Raw genomic sequence first — 15713 nt, 5'->3', positions numbered from 1 at the left:
TAAACATGATGAACGTGTTTTATTTTTAAGAAAATATTTATTGTGAAGAATATGTACAGCATATTATTGTAATTTTTATAGGTAATTAAATTAAATGTTGTATAATGATACATATTTTAGCGGTCCTAACATTGTGTTTATCAAATCAATGAAGATAAAATAGTTTTAATTATTATACAAATAATCCAAGTCATTCATAAACAAATACATACCTATTACTATACTTATTTGAATTAATTATAACCATGTATAATAAATAACATTTGTAATTAAAATAATATGTTCAACACTGAGATCAAAGTGGAGAAAACAATTTATTATATTGTGGTTGTACACAATAGTATATAGTTATTTGTTTACACTTTGATATCGGTGAATGAAATAATTAAATTAACTTTTCAGATGCATTCTTTAATTCCTTAGTGCCAATGAAGAGATACTATATTATCTAAATTGTATTATTTAGAATTTTTTTGATCAATCAAATTATTGCTAATCAATGAGCTAATCAAAAATCTATGAGATTAGCAATGAAATTTAATAGGCATTATTTACATATTACATACATATAAATATAATAGTACAACTATAATTAATATTAGTATGTTAAGTACATTATGTAATAATTTTTAGAATCCACAATACAAAATAATATATTTAATTATAAAATCACTTACCTTATTTGTTAGACAACTTTTAAAATCTTTTTGAGCTTCAGATACAGACACACGATCATGTGGTCTCTTAGGCCCACTGATAGATGGCACAACTTCTCCTAAATCTAAATTAGTGATTTGACTGAACACTGGATCTTGAGATGGATCATCATAATTTCTTAGCATTTTGGAAGCTTCTAGATATGCTTTAACAGCAGCTATTTTTTCACTGCTTCGATCTGATGCATAAATAATTTTAAAATGGTATAAATAGAAATATAAAATAAAATGTATAGTGGACGAAAGGGTAGATATTTTAAACTTAAATTTAAGAATATTATTTGCGTTATATCATTATTTTTTGAAGGTATTTGTATTTTTAAGAGAGTAATGAGAATTTTAAATATTAATGTTGTACATTCTCATGACTTGCTTACAAACTAAAATATTTTAAGAAAACTAACAAAAAGACAAAGATAATGTTTTTAGCTTTTCTAGGTTTTAAAAATTAAAATAGGTCAATTCACTTTTATGTTTAAGAGAATGTTGTACCCATATGTGCAGCTATTTCTTACTAACACAACATAATATAGCAAATAGTTTTAAGTTAAGAAGAAACAATTTTAATCAATTATTTTTCTTGTTAGAGTAAAATGACTTATTATCAAATTTAAAGGTAAACATTTTTATCCATGACCCCAAGTTGGTTTTTATGTTGATATTTTACTAGCTTTAAACTAAATTTAAATTTAAAAAAAGCCTACAAGTAAATATTTAAGTAATATGTTTACCTTTTAGTTTGACAGTAAGTCAGTTCACTCTAATACTAAGTCTAAAAGTAATGTAAAATTTAAGAAATGTATAATTTTATATAGATATTATGTCTTAGCGAACAGAGACAACAGATACCGGTACAGCATCTTCTTAACTTACAACTCAAAATTAGAACTGCCTAATATACAACTTTGCATGTTATGGGTGAGTACAACAGAGACAGCACAAGTGGGTATGATCTCGTTTTAAGAAAAAATATTAAACATACTTGTTTGTTGAAGATATGAAAGTGTATTCTGGTCTACTGGAAAAAAACCTACTGTTGCACCGTATTCAGGACACATGTTACTTATGGTTGCTCGATCAGCAATAGATAATTGAGTAACTCCCGGTCCAAAAAATTCAACAAACTTTCCTACTACACCAATTTGTCTTAAGTGCTAGAACAATAGTAAATAATTAACATATTTTTTTGGAGATAAAAGACAACAATGTCTAATATTTTACCTTGGTAATTGTTAAAACCAAATCGGTAGATGTTGCAAATTGATTTAGAGTTCCTGTTAACTGGTAACCAAGAACTTGAGGAAGCAACATTGATATTGCTTGTCCCAACATTACTGCCTCAGCTTCTATACCTGAAAAAAAAAAACAAATAAATAAACATTAATTGTACTATTTTAATAATAATAACTTGTTATTTTAGTTAGTTTACCTCCAACACCCCATCCTAAGACTCCTAAGCCATTGATCATTGTAGTGTGTGAATCTGTGCCCACTAAGGAATCTGGGTATAATGTGTCTCTGTCAGTGAACACAACACGGGCTAAATATTCTAAGTTCACTTGATGTACAATACCAGAACCTGGTGGTACAATTAACATGTTCTTAAAAGCTTTAGCTCCCCACTAAAAAATACACATACAGCTCATTTGTTAGTTATTATAAGTATTAAAAGATCAAATTATAAAAATACCTTCAAAAAAGTGAATCTTTCTTTATTTCGTTCAAATTCAAGATTTTCATTTTTCTGTTGTGCATCAGCTCTAAAACAATCATGACATTTTAACAGAATTTTATATAATGACTTATGAAATTATATATATTACTCTCTGACAAAATCCGCTTGGATAGAATGATCAATTACTAAGTCAGAAGGACACACGGGGTTAATTTTGTTGGGATCACCGCCTAAACTCTTGACAGCATCTCTCATTGCAGCAAAATCTACCACAGCTGGCACACCAGTAAAATCCTGTAAGATATATTACTCATTTGATAAGTTTTAAATTTGACTAATTAATTTTTAAACAAATTGTTTACTTGTAAAATGACTCTAGCAGGTTTAAATGCAACTTCAACACCTCCTTCGACTTTTTGATTAGTTTTCCATTTCAATATATTTTGCACATCATTTTCAGTAACTTGGAAGTTATCACAGTTCCTAACAGCAGACTCCAAAAGAACTCTGATTGAAAATGGAAGTTGATCTAAAATAAAAATCATTTATACTTTGTTACAGAATATATAAACTTTGATATTACCATATTCAACACCGAACTTGGGTAAATCAAAAAAGGAGTATTCCTTGTTGCCAACATTAATTGTTTTCTTAAATTTTTCAAACGGATCTGTAACAATAAGTTGTAATATTAATAGAATGTAACATATCAACTTTAAATTATAAATGATAAATCAATGAACTTGTGTTTTATGGAGTCAAATATTTTGGGCAATCTCTAATTTCAAAATAATTTATCATACTAAATCCAATTAAAAAAAAATATCATGTTTAGGATAAAGGCTCGAAAGTTAATGGCTTTTTCATATTTGTTTTTTATGGACAATGCTTTCTTCAAGAAAAATATATTTCAATAACATAAATCAAAACAACCCATTTTTATTTTGCAGTTTAAGGTAAATGTTTGTTTTTTGAGCCATTTTCAACTGGCTTTTACCAATTAGAAGGTTTTTAACTGGTGATTCATGGACACCTAAGCCCTTGGTAGCCAGTAGATGATTAATAGGTGTTTAATGAAGATAATGTTATTATAATATTTTTGTTGATGTTAGGGTTTATTTAATTTCATGAAAAAAGAGTATAAGACTATAAATAGTTCTCATGACTAATTACAATCATTGTAATAAAACTTTTTTGATTTAACATTTTAAATATTGAATAATAATCAAGATAATAATATTTTTTTTTTGTTTTGCAGAAATGGTCATCTATGGGCTATGGCTTTACTTTATACTGTAAATGGGTCCAGTGGCGCCATGTAGCCTAATGGCCAAATTTTTAATAAAATAGACCAAGCCATGGCACTAAATTAACATGGACTTCAGCACCACCTAATGGGTCCATAATGTGAGAAAACCCACAATTTTTTTTTTTTGTCATAAGAGGCCGTTGTGGTAAAAACCAAACCTACAACTATCAAAATATGGCGTTGTCAATTTTTACAACTTAAATTAATTTTATTGATTTCAAAATCAAATAATTTTAAAACTATTAATTTACCAAAATATTTGTTATTTTAAACATAAAAGGCAATATTAACCAACTTTAAAAAAAAATTATATCGCAAAAAATTTTTTTTTAACTTAATTTGAAAAATATTATAGGTATTTTAAACAAATAAAATACGTATAGCTAAAACACATTTTTTAAAATGTTTAGCTCATAAGTAATTTTATATTTTATCAGTCATCATAGGCTCGGATTTATGTACACTAAAAAATCATGAAATATGTTCTTGAAAATATCCATAGAAGTTAATTTAAGTAAATATTAAGTAATATAATAAATCCAGTATACACTTGTAAAACCAAAAAAAAAAATGTTTTAAATTAATATAAAACAAGTTACAGTAATTTGTATATTTGTATTTACAATAATATATCTAATTATAATTTTTTAATGAAATAAATTACATAAATATTGTAGTAAAGTGGAGAACAAAGTCTTGGGTAGGACGGGGAGGTACTTTGAATTTATCTTTTCACTTTTACTGAATAGTTTTCAGTAACACTAAAATTGAATGTACGGTTTTTACTTAAGTTACTAACGAGTGCATTATACCATACAAATACCAAATAAATATTTATCAAAAAAAATTTGTATTTCTAATTATACAGTCATGAACAATATTCTGTGTTTACTTAACATCAACAATATAATCGACAAATTGAAATACAATCGATTAGTAAGTATATATATAATATATATGCATACAAATCCTAGCCCTTATTGAATAGTTGTTCCTATAGATAGATATTTTATGTTTTTAGAGTTATAATAACTTGAGATCTTAATTTTATTTCAAATGTTTTGTTCATTTACAAACTTATTAGATTGAAATGAAAATGCATATTTGATTAATTCTCTTTAAGTTAGTTAATAATTATTACCTACTATTAATAATTTATAGAAAAAAAATTAAAATATTGAAAAAAGGATAGTACCATTTATCTATTCTGTATTAGTGCCTATACCAAAATTATACCAGTAATGATTGTTGAGCTGACTGTGGTAATTTTCTAAATAACTAAGTGATTTAATGGATAAGCTATATTTAAAAAAAAAAAATTTCTTCGATTAACTGATTATTATTATTATGTACAAGTAGTTGTAATAGGTCTACTCTTATTGGCATAGATAAAATAAGACTGGGTACCTATACCTAAAAACTTGTTCTTTTTTAAAAAATATTTAAACGTACTTTTCTAATTTTCTAAATTATTGTTTAATCTAATGGAAATTAATGCCTAAGTTATTATTCAAGTTTTGTAAGATTTCAATTTCAATAAAAAAAATAATATTGATTAATTAATCCTTACACAACTTAATAATGTAGTTAAAAAAATTGGTGAATCGGCATAAGAAATGAAATCAAGTTGATATTTAAATTGAAATTATTATAAATTCTAAATGAATTACATAAACAAATTAAAAACATTAGATAATAATTTTCTTCTGCATGAAGTGAAAAAAAATTGTCGCAATCAGTAAAATAAAAACTAATCAAGATTGAAAAAAACACAAGTTTCTTATTGAATTAGAAATGTTCAAAGGTCATTAAAATGAATTATAATGTAACTAAAGTACAATACGACTAGGTTAAAATCTAAAACTATGATAATATGTTGTTTGTTTTTAAAAATGATATATTTATAATAATATTGAGGATTAAAGTTTAAAAAAAAATTGGTAGTTAATTTAAAAAATACTTTAATTCTAATACACAATAACCTTGAATATTAATTAGTTGTCAGCTCGTGCCTTACAACACTATGATGAAAATTAAATATTGACAGTGGACCATCCAATGGAAAATGTTCATTCATAATAAATATCTAGGTACCCACTACCCACTAAGGAAAATTACACAGAAGTTTATTTGAAAAGTATATTTTACTATACAATTGCACGACGGTCAAAACGAATATTAAGAGTGAAAATATGACCAAGTACCATTGGAATTCCAATCAATCGAAATTGATTTTTAACCATGTACCATTGGAATTCCAATCAATCAAAATTGATATTTAAGCGATTTATAAATAATATTGTATATTTTTAAGTTTCGTATACTTACGCGACATTTTTAATAGAATTTGTTCTTCTCCCTACACAATTACAATTTAAACTATAGAACGAACAAAATATTATACGAGTATACGGTTTTAGTTAATTTTTATAAATTATGGGAATGTCTCAGAACATCAGAATAGAAATCTAACGATAAACGGGCAAGTGAACTTTCAAAAGTGATTGGCGATTTCCCACTTCCCCGTACGACATCTGTATTCTGTACTCCGTAGCCTATAGCTCAATAGCTGTAATCGTGTACTACACTATAGTTCAATCCACTGGTTAAATTAATAAATTATCACACTAATAATTATTACTATTATTATTGCTGTTAGTGATAACTGATAACCGATAAGGCGACGTGTCAAGCGATATCAAATCGTTCAGCTGTTTTCACTTCGTAAATAAATCGTGGGCAATATCCAATAACCTAATAATTAACACTCAGCGGATGGCGGCGGCAGCGGGTGGAATAAACAGCCGACTGATCTATCTTTATTTTATGGACGCATTTAAATGTTCCATATAAGTCTATAACGTATCATTACAGTTTATATTATATTATAAATGTGTATTGTGTAATAGTTTATCATTTTATCGTTCTGTATTCAGACTTCAAATATATAATAAATTAATAAATAATAATATGCCGAGATTATATAATTATTGGTTTTTTTTTTTTATTGAAATTTCAATTAAAAGTAATGGCATTGTCGTATTGTCAATAATTATTTATGTTTGTATACTACGCATAAAATCGTTTACCAAGTTTAAACATTCGATAAACCAATCTATTGAAATAACAATTAAAATGATCATATTTTTTTAATCTATATTTAAAATAATCGTTACGTGTATTACAACGTAATAATATGACGTATACTACATTGAGTATATTATTATGTTTATGCCACTAAACGATTGCTTGCACTACACAGAGTGTCTCAGATGGACATAAATTGGAATAAAATTATTATGACTTGCTGAGCGTAGGCAAATACTTAAGAATACATGCATTCATTATTATTTACGGGAAGACGGAAGTTAAAAATTTCCATTTACATCAGCGCAACTACGAAATATAATTTTATAATCCACCGCTTAAACGGATATGTATTTATTTGTATCTTGCACCATTTATACCAACAAGTGTCAAGTAGTAACAACTTGCAGGCTATCTTTGGGTCATAAGATGCTGGACGAGTGGTACTTACTCGAACAAATAGGTAGGTTACACCTAGCCACCTAGGCATAGGTGGTACGAAGGGAAGGAAGGGGAAGGATAGGCAACTGACCCTCCAGCGGACCGTACCTGTGTTAATATATAGTTCCTTGAATCTCGGTTTTTCAACTTTAAAAAAATGTATTTTTATTGTTTTTTAAATACGAAATTTGTTGCTGCAATAAACATGGGCTCACAAGTATATAACAATATTATGCAATATCACTGCAGTCTATAATCTCCCTATTCTTAAGCCCATGCCATTATTCACAATAATTATTTTATTGAACGTTGCGATTATTTTGAGGACCCCATGTTGGTTATCAGAGTTTAAAAAAAAATGTATACAAAAAAATCAACTAGAGTTAAATTAAAGAAAATAAATGGAAAAGCGCACGTGAGTGCCTGCAAGCAAATGCATTTTAAGAATCAAAAAAAAATGTTTTAAATATATATTATAGGTACATACACCCAAGAATGCAGCCTATAAATGTCCGTTAATAATAGTAGTATAAAAAAGAGAGCGCCAGCCACTCATCCCTATGCCGGTTTCCTCATCTTGACCATACCAGGTGCTCATCCGAATGAGCCGCTCATCCCATCACCGGTCACGTACTTGCGGTGGTGGGATGAGCACCGATATGGTCGGGATGAGCAAGCCGGCATATAGGGATGAGCCAGCAGGATGAGTGGCTGGCGCTCTCTTGTTTATACCACTTATGTTGTTTAGGAAATGCTAATATTAACATTCAGTGAACATTTCATGTATCTACGGTTCTTTGTTTTAGAGTAACATCAAAAACCAAAATCGATTTTGTCGAAAACATGTTTTGTGTTCTATTTCCCGTTATTCCTTATCAATACTTAAGCTTAAAACTACTGGGAATTGCTGGCGCTGTATGCCTTTACCAGACGGCGCAAGTACCTAGTTAGTAGTAACCACTTAACCATTAACCAATATAAACCTATTGCATTCTACTGAAAAACTTGTATATGTAATTAAAATATGGTAATAAATAAATAGTAGGTAGATATATTGTATACATAAATATATTGAATATTAGCGGCTCTGCCCGGCTGCGACGTTAACACCTTGTTGATACCTGAGGGCGGTGTTGAACTCTCCCGGGTCAAGTGGTCAACATTATTTTTAGGTACCTCGTACTTCAGTACTTGATGGAAATGTACTAAGAAAATAAATAAGCTCATACTTAATTATATCATTAGAAATTAGAATGATATAATTATAATGTATAAACGAAGTTATTAGACTCAGGAGAGTTCAGGTGTCAATAAAATCAGTAGCGTTACTTACAATCCCCCACATCTGACTGTGTAGTATATTATACTATATGCCATAGGTTTTTTTAAATAATTAAAATGTGTTATATATTCTCAAGACTGTGAGGGCTGAAGCGTCTATATCGTGGGTCGACTTTAATATGGACTGCCTAAAGAGTAAAGGTTACATTCTAATTTATTGAAATACTTAATGTATTTTCTATTATTATAGGTATTTAAATGTGGTATATTCCCTGAAAATGTAGATTGGTACCTACCACCTACGAGAAACGAGCATATATATTAGCTTGTTAATTTTTTTTTTTTAATTAAGTTTAGTTCATTTAAAAAAAGGGATTTTTAATTGTTATATAGTATTGGTTATTAATGGAACAAATTTTTAAATGATTAAATAAAATAATACGTCCAAGTTTATGAGAAAAAATGTCTAAATGAATTAATGTATTAATCATAAATTCATAAAATATTTGTGTTGAAATGTTATCAACAATCAGTATACCACAGTCCACAAATACGATAAATACCACAAGTTTTATACAATCTTGGTTCGTGATAAATATTGCATTTTTTTCGTAACATAATAAATTAAAATAAAACGTATTGTCATATTGATATTAATTGACCGTTCTGCAGTACTATTATTATTTCTGCCTTCTACCAGAAATTTTAAATTAGAGTATGTAGTTGATACTTGATTGTACAATGTACATAACATATATAGGCTATATAGTGTATATACATCAATGATTCTCAACTTTTTTATAGTGACGATTCAACTTTTTCAGTTTATTATGGATAGCCAAAATGTCGATATTATTCGGAGGCGGCAGAGGCTTGATAAAAATTGTATGTGTCCCCGCGGGAAGGAAATTTCAGTCTTGGGCAAATTGATGAACGTTGTCACCCCCGACAGCAGAAATATAGCTCACAGTTATGTTCGTGATTTGGCATATATTGAATTGAATAGAACATTTTTGCATAATCAAAATACATATAAATTTAGAGTTTCTAAGAATTTATTCGATAAAACGAATGTAAAGATAACGGAGATCTGTAGGTAATTACAGTTATTTTTTTATATCATAAACTCGTAAATAGACTATTAAATATTAATTTTAAACTGCAGCCTGCAGTCGGTTGTATTATTTAAAAGGAAAGATTTTAGGCTTGTGCTGCTAGTGGACTGCGGTTGTACATTAGTTAATTTAATGGCCGTTAGTACTTACTACTTAGTACGGGTGTACGACGCATGTTGCCGTGTATTTTTTTATAGTCGTGAGTCGTGACGTCGTGTATAGATACAACAACTTTATTTTAAAGTGATATTTAGTGTAACATTTATAATATGATAGTATGATACAAACGATTTCGTGAAGAATTCCTAAAACTTCCAAGTGATAATGCAAACTAAGACAATTTATTGAAGAATTTTCTGATGACGTTTTTATGACTGATGGTAAAATACTTAATATCAATCAAATAAATTAATTTTTACATAAAAACTGTTTCATATGTGATAGATTTCAAAATATTTTTTTATATATTTATTGCACATTAATCCTAGCTTAATACCGTTATTTTTTAACTATTGTTTTCACATAGGTAGGTAGTCTATAAAAAAATATTAACAATAAAAACACTTGCCGTGTTTATTGTTATTTACAGATAGGTACACAGATAATTTGTTATACCTCATAAAATGCATGATAGTATTGCATAGTATTACTTTGTATACTGTATAGTGTTGTATTTGTAAGTACCTATGAAAGCCTAGGCATTAAATTACTCGATTAGATAGATATAATACTATAATAGTTATTTTGTGTTGTTTTTTTTTATAAAAGGCGCTTAATACGCGTATCGTCACATAACACCTTTTACAATTGACTAGTATGATAAATTTAAATCAAACTGTTAAAAAAACTAATAATAAAAGTGATTAGTCCATAATATTGCGAGCGATTTGCAGTCAGTGGCGTCAGTTAACAGCGAAACAAACAACAACCAACATAATTGTAGACGATCAATAATTATTTTTGCATCTACAGTCACACCAAAAATCTGCATTCCGGTATAGGAAATTAGAAACTGCGCGTTTCTAAATTGTTATTTGTTGCAAACTTAAAGTAGTTCTGTAGCTGTAAATTGGTATGTAAATAATACAATATAAATAATTTCAATGATATATGTTGAGTTCAGAGTTGCATAAAAATAAATACAATTAAGTGGCCGTCTTGAAAAAAAAATATTTAATGAAACAATCATAGGTCATTAAAATACCTAATCGTGTTAAAGAGACGGGGCATTAGCTTCTAATTTCTATCGAATATTGATTCATTAAATGTTTGCTGATTAGGTAGTGATTGTTTTTGCAACCCGCCAATAATGTATTAATGTCTGAAGTTGTGACGTCTGTTGAGTGTTGATCGTTAAAAAGTGAATACTAAACTTTGACCTCGACTGTTTACCATACATACGTATCATTGTATCAATATTACAGTATAAACTATAATGTACATACATATTACAATATATATTTCTATATAGCCATATAGCCATGTAGGTACCTTAGATTGCTAACTTATAAACTAGAAGCATGACATCATGGTCATATACACAAAAACACAACATGTATTAATAATATGATCAAAGCCCTAAGCTAACACATGTTCGTTATCAGTTGCGATAACGATGTCGTTATCAGACGTTACTCTTTAAACAACAGAAAAAAAAAACAATATCGAACGAAACGATATTACTTACGTCCAATTCGATTTCGTAATACTACTTCAATATATATCGTCTCAATTACTTCACAGTTTGCGACGTTTGCGTTAATGACTGCAGCGTACTGAAAAAAATTACGCATCACGAACGTTTCCTGATGTCATTTTCTATGTCAAGGACAATGGTGGTGGCCCACAGCTGCCAAATATATTGTCAACAGACTTCAACGTTCATTGTATGAATGATGGAATACGAAAAATATCTCCGACCACTTCAGCATGCATGATGGCACACGATACGCAGGTAAATAAACCGTAAACTACTTTTTTTTTGAGGAAGTTTAATCTCAATAACAATGGTTGTTTGATTCAGAAAAATGATCCCAACTCTACAAATGTGTTGCACAGTTTGGCGGCGGGAGCCATCGCCGGAGCTTTAGCCAAGAGTACAATTGCTCCATTAGATAGAACTAAAATCAATTTTCAAGTAAGGATTGTGTATGATCAAAAATTATCATTTACTTTTCAGTCAGTAATGAATGCATACTTTTGTAAATATTGATCAATTTTAATATTTAGATATCTCAAGAGCCATACTCTGGTAGAGCTGCGTTTAAATTTTTGGCTGATACTTATGCAAAAGATGGTTTTATTTGGCTATGGCGAGGCAATACAGCCACCATGACCAGAATCATCCCATATGCAGCCATTCAATTTACAGCATTTGAACAATGGCGAAAATTGCTGAAGGTTGATTCTCTAAACACAAAGTAATATTATTATTTATGCTCATTTTTTTGTGCCAATTACATAATAATTTAAAGGAATAAGCATTTTTAAATATATAAATAATTCTATGTTAACATTAACATTGTATTTGTTAACTCTAAAATGAGAATAAATTATTCATTATGTTAATTTCAATTTTAGTTAAAAACAAGTTAACCTTAATATTTATAAAAAAAATAACACCTACTGCTATAAAAATGACATTTTTTTTTTTTACTTTTTCTTTAGTTTCTCCATCCTAATAAATATTTGAGTTAAAATATAATTTTAACAATAAATGTAATTTATTTATGAAATACTGTTTTGCTTATATAGCTTGCATATAGGTACTGCTATGTACATAATTATTTTTGATTCATCAATGATAGAATAGGTTTTAAAACTAAATTTTAATTTTGAAATTATATACAATATCATAGAATTAATATAACCTGTTAGTTTGCTTTATCCTTATAAAAGTCCAGTTCTATGGTTAGTTTTATAAATGTATAATGTAATAGTTTTTAAATATTTTAAATATTATAAATATTAACAAACAGTATATTAATCATTGTTAATTTTGAATTATTCACATACTGAATTTCACTGATTTTACGCTTGTATTATGCTTGTATTATTTTTTAACTAATATGTCCACAATCAACACTCATTGAAAAATAAAACAATAAATAATTGATAGTTACATACTTAAGCTAAACATGGCTGCTATTATTAATTTAAATGTTTGTTAAAAAAATATATAAGTAAAATAAACAAATAAGTAATATATACAATAATTAAGTAATTAACTGTTAATAGTGAATAGTTATAAAAGCAGTATTCAATATATATTGGATGCTTAGTGGACTTTAGGCCTATAATTTTAATTTTTATAATCATAGATTTTGTTATACATGTACAATGTATATTGTGCAGATATTTTAATGATTAATGAACTAAATAATACAGAATTATTATTATTATATTTACATTTTAACTTAAAAAATTGATTTTTCCATGCATGTTTACACATTTTAATTAACATTTTACAAGGTTTAATTTTAAATAAATAAATCAAAAATTTAATCAATGTTAATTTAATTTATATTATAGTTTTAACAGAGGGAAATAATAATAGTTATTATTTCTATTTTATAATTTGATTGTTGATTATTTTTTATACTATCATCAATTTAATACCATACTATATTTATTTTTTAGAAATAATGGAGGTCTTAAGTTTCTTTCTGGATCATTAGCTGGAGTCACATCACAAACGCTCACTTATCCTCTAGACTTGGCAAGAGCAAGAATGGCAGTTTCTACCAAAAATGATTATAAGTCGTTGGGAGATGTAAAGTATTTAATTTTAAATGGTTTTTATAAATGTAGTTAAATTAATTATTTAGTTAGAAATATTTTGAGTGTAATTGACAACACGGAATTAGCATAACTGCATTGGCGGCTTGACCTACTGGGATCCCTGGAAATTCCCAGTGGCTTGGCCTATAATGGCATTACCAATCACTTAGATGAATGTTGGCTATAATACATTTATTTGTATAAAAAATCCAAGATTCATTTTAAAATTTAAACTTTAGATTGATTAATATTGTAAGAAAGTTGGTCACTTCACTATTTTAATTGGCCCCACTAAAATCAATTAAATTGTTGAGTTTGGAATCTTTTATAAACTAATTGCTATATATTTAAAAATTATATTGATAGGTTTGTTATAAAATGTTTGAAAAGGTAAGCTACTTATTTCACTTGTTCCTTCCAAATTTTGTGTAAGAGTTAACTTGAGGATATTTGCAAAAAATGTTGCCTGTCATTTTTTCCCAGACCGCCCACTATCAACCTCAATCAGTCATTTTATTCCATAATATTTATAAGTGAACTTAAGTAATTGAAATAAACCATATTATTTATTTATTAGGTTTTCAAAAAAACTTTCAAAGTTGAAGGGATAAAAGGCTTTTATCGAGGTTATGTGCCAACAATACTAGGCATTATACCTTATGCAGGTACAAGTTTTTTCACTTATGGCTCGTTAAAGTCATTTATGAAAGGTAAGTATTCATATAACACACACTTAACAACTATTTTTTTTTAAAATCCTATATTTTATAATACAGAAAAACATGGATATGAAAATACGATTGTGAATTTAGCATGTGGTGCAGTGGCAGGTATGGCTGGTCAATCATCATCATATCCTCTAGATATTATTAGGCGAAAGATGCAAACATCAATAATTACTGGAATAAATTACACTAATCTCAGAACGACATTTATAATAATTTATAAGTAAGATATTTTTATTCATTAAAAGTACGATGGAGCACATTCTTATCAGAGCAACATTTTTGTACTATGAGAGCACGCTCTTTAGTTATTCCAACTTTGTCAAATTCAATCTTATGTTTATCAAAGTATTTGTTGAATTCAACCAGTAGTGAACCATAGATTAATATTATTATAGCAAAGGCTATATGCATATTTTATCAATGATATTACAATATTAGTTATCACATTTTGTAATATTTTGTAACAAATGCTTTAATTAATTTCAAGTTAATATTTTTAAATTTTAGTTATAATCTACATAGCATATACTTCTCGTTAACATCACAAGAAAAATAATGTTATAGTATCATTATGTCTTGAAGAAATAATCAAAAATAATTAAGTACCTTGTAATTTTAAATGTAACTTAGTTACTAAAGACTGTAATTTCAACTAGTAACTAGTTACAACTAATTGAGTAAACCCATCCCTGATTGTAAATCAGAAATAAAAATAAAAGGATTCTTCATAAACTGGTTATATTTTACTTGTGACTGTATCTAAACCAAAAAAGTAATTTTCCTTACTAAATTAATTGTATAGCAATGTTGCATGTAACTTTTTGCTCCATCGTATTAGTTTCTTGGGTGAATTATTTGTGAAAATATGTACTATGATATATTGATATATGTGAAAGTGCTAAATTGTTTGACCAAAAAGATACAATGTGCTCAATCTATTGAGAATCTTATTATTGCTTATAAATAAACAACTGTGGTAATAAACATTTTATCTTAATTCTAGAACTGAAGGCATTAGACAAGGATTTTTCAAGGGCCTAAGTATGAATTGGATTAAAGGTCCGATTGCTACTGGAATCAGTTTTGCTACATATGATTTTGTAAGGAAAACTTTGAAGAACATTTGAAGTTTTTAATATTAATTTACATCACTACTGTGCCTAATTTGATCATATTGTTACCATTAGATTGTATTGATTTTATTTGTTTGAAGCCTTTTAATGTGTATGAATTTTAACAAATTTTCTAAAATTAAGTAATTACTTATATTTTTTAAAATAATATAATATCTAGTCAAATAATTTTAATTTTGATAAGCAAGTTTGAACAAAATTTTATAATACCACTAAAGTCATTGTAAATACTAAACATTAAAAAATATCTATCAATATCAGCAACATTTCTTCTTGCTGATAATTTTTGTTATTGTTTAAAAAATTGTGATTAATTGATTATTATGTTAGTTTGGATAATAATTAACTGCAACAGATTATTACTTAGCTTAAATGTCCTGTTTGAAACTTTAAAGATGTATTATTCGTTATTTTAATAGTTATTTAATTATATCGTGAATGATAGGAA

At 27.5% G+C, this 15713-nt stretch overlaps 2 protein-coding genes across 3 annotated transcripts; one reads left to right on the top strand and one right to left on the bottom strand.

Moving 5' to 3' along the window:
- Positions 1-619: 619 nt before the first annotated feature.
- Positions 620-9976, bottom strand: LOC111029311 (cytoplasmic aconitate hydratase-like). Of its 2 annotated transcripts, none has more exons than XM_022308275.1 (9): positions 9775-9976; positions 2975-3061; positions 2754-2920; positions 2540-2685; positions 2407-2476; positions 2146-2338; positions 1938-2068; positions 1699-1870; positions 620-895 (listed from the first exon to the last, which is right to left on the bottom strand). In XM_022308275.1, the coding sequence occupies exons 1-9, from the start codon at positions 9797-9799 to the stop codon at positions 630-632; spliced, it is 1257 nt and encodes a 418-aa protein (XP_022163967.1). In that variant the 5' UTR covers positions 9800-9976; the 3' UTR covers positions 620-629. The 2 variants fall into 2 exon arrangements, with proteins under 2 accessions (XP_022163967.1, XP_022163968.1); XM_022308276.1 differs by lacking the exon at positions 9775-9976 and adding an exon at positions 6029-6300.
- Positions 9977-10798: 822 nt separating this feature from the next.
- LOC111029312 (mitochondrial coenzyme A transporter SLC25A42) lies at positions 10799-15419 on the top strand. The gene is made up of 7 exons (XM_022308278.1): positions 10799-11578; positions 11648-11761; positions 11854-12044; positions 13264-13396; positions 13982-14114; positions 14181-14352; positions 15136-15419. The coding sequence occupies exons 1-7, from the start codon at positions 11513-11515 to the stop codon at positions 15257-15259; spliced, it is 933 nt and encodes a 310-aa protein (XP_022163970.1). The 5' UTR covers positions 10799-11512; the 3' UTR covers positions 15260-15419.
- Positions 15420-15713: the final 294 nt, after the last annotated feature.

Source organism: Myzus persicae, unplaced genomic scaffold (assembly GCF_001856785.1).
Source record: "Myzus persicae strain clone G006 unplaced genomic scaffold, MPER_G0061.0, whole genome shotgun sequence".
Classification (NCBI taxonomy): Eukaryota; Metazoa; Arthropoda; class Insecta; order Hemiptera; family Aphididae; genus Myzus; species Myzus persicae.
Note: the sequence above shows the minus strand (reverse complement) of the source record. Positions and strands in the feature narration are given on the sequence as shown.

Coding starts and splice junctions, on each gene's coding strand:
- LOC111029311 (XM_022308275.1), bottom strand. CDS start 9,799: ATGCGTCGTACACCCGTACTAAGTA. Junction 3,062..9,774: donor TCGTACACCCGTACTAAGTA/GTAAGTACTAAC, acceptor TTATTGTTACAG/ATCCGTTTGAAAAATTTAAG. Junction 2,069..2,145: donor CTTAGGATGGGGTGTTGGAG/GTAAACTAACTA, acceptor TTTTTTTTTCAG/GTATAGAAGCTGAGGCAGTA.
- LOC111029312 (XM_022308278.1), top strand. CDS start 11,513: ATGAATGATGGAATACGAAAAATATCTCCGACCACTTCAGCATGCATG. Junction 11,579..11,647: donor TGATGGCACACGATACGCAG/GTAAATAAACCG, acceptor TGTTTGATTCAG/AAAAATGATCCCAACTCTAC. Junction 11,762..11,853: donor GAACTAAAATCAATTTTCAA/GTAAGGATTGTG, acceptor TTTAATATTTAG/ATATCTCAAGAGCCATACTC.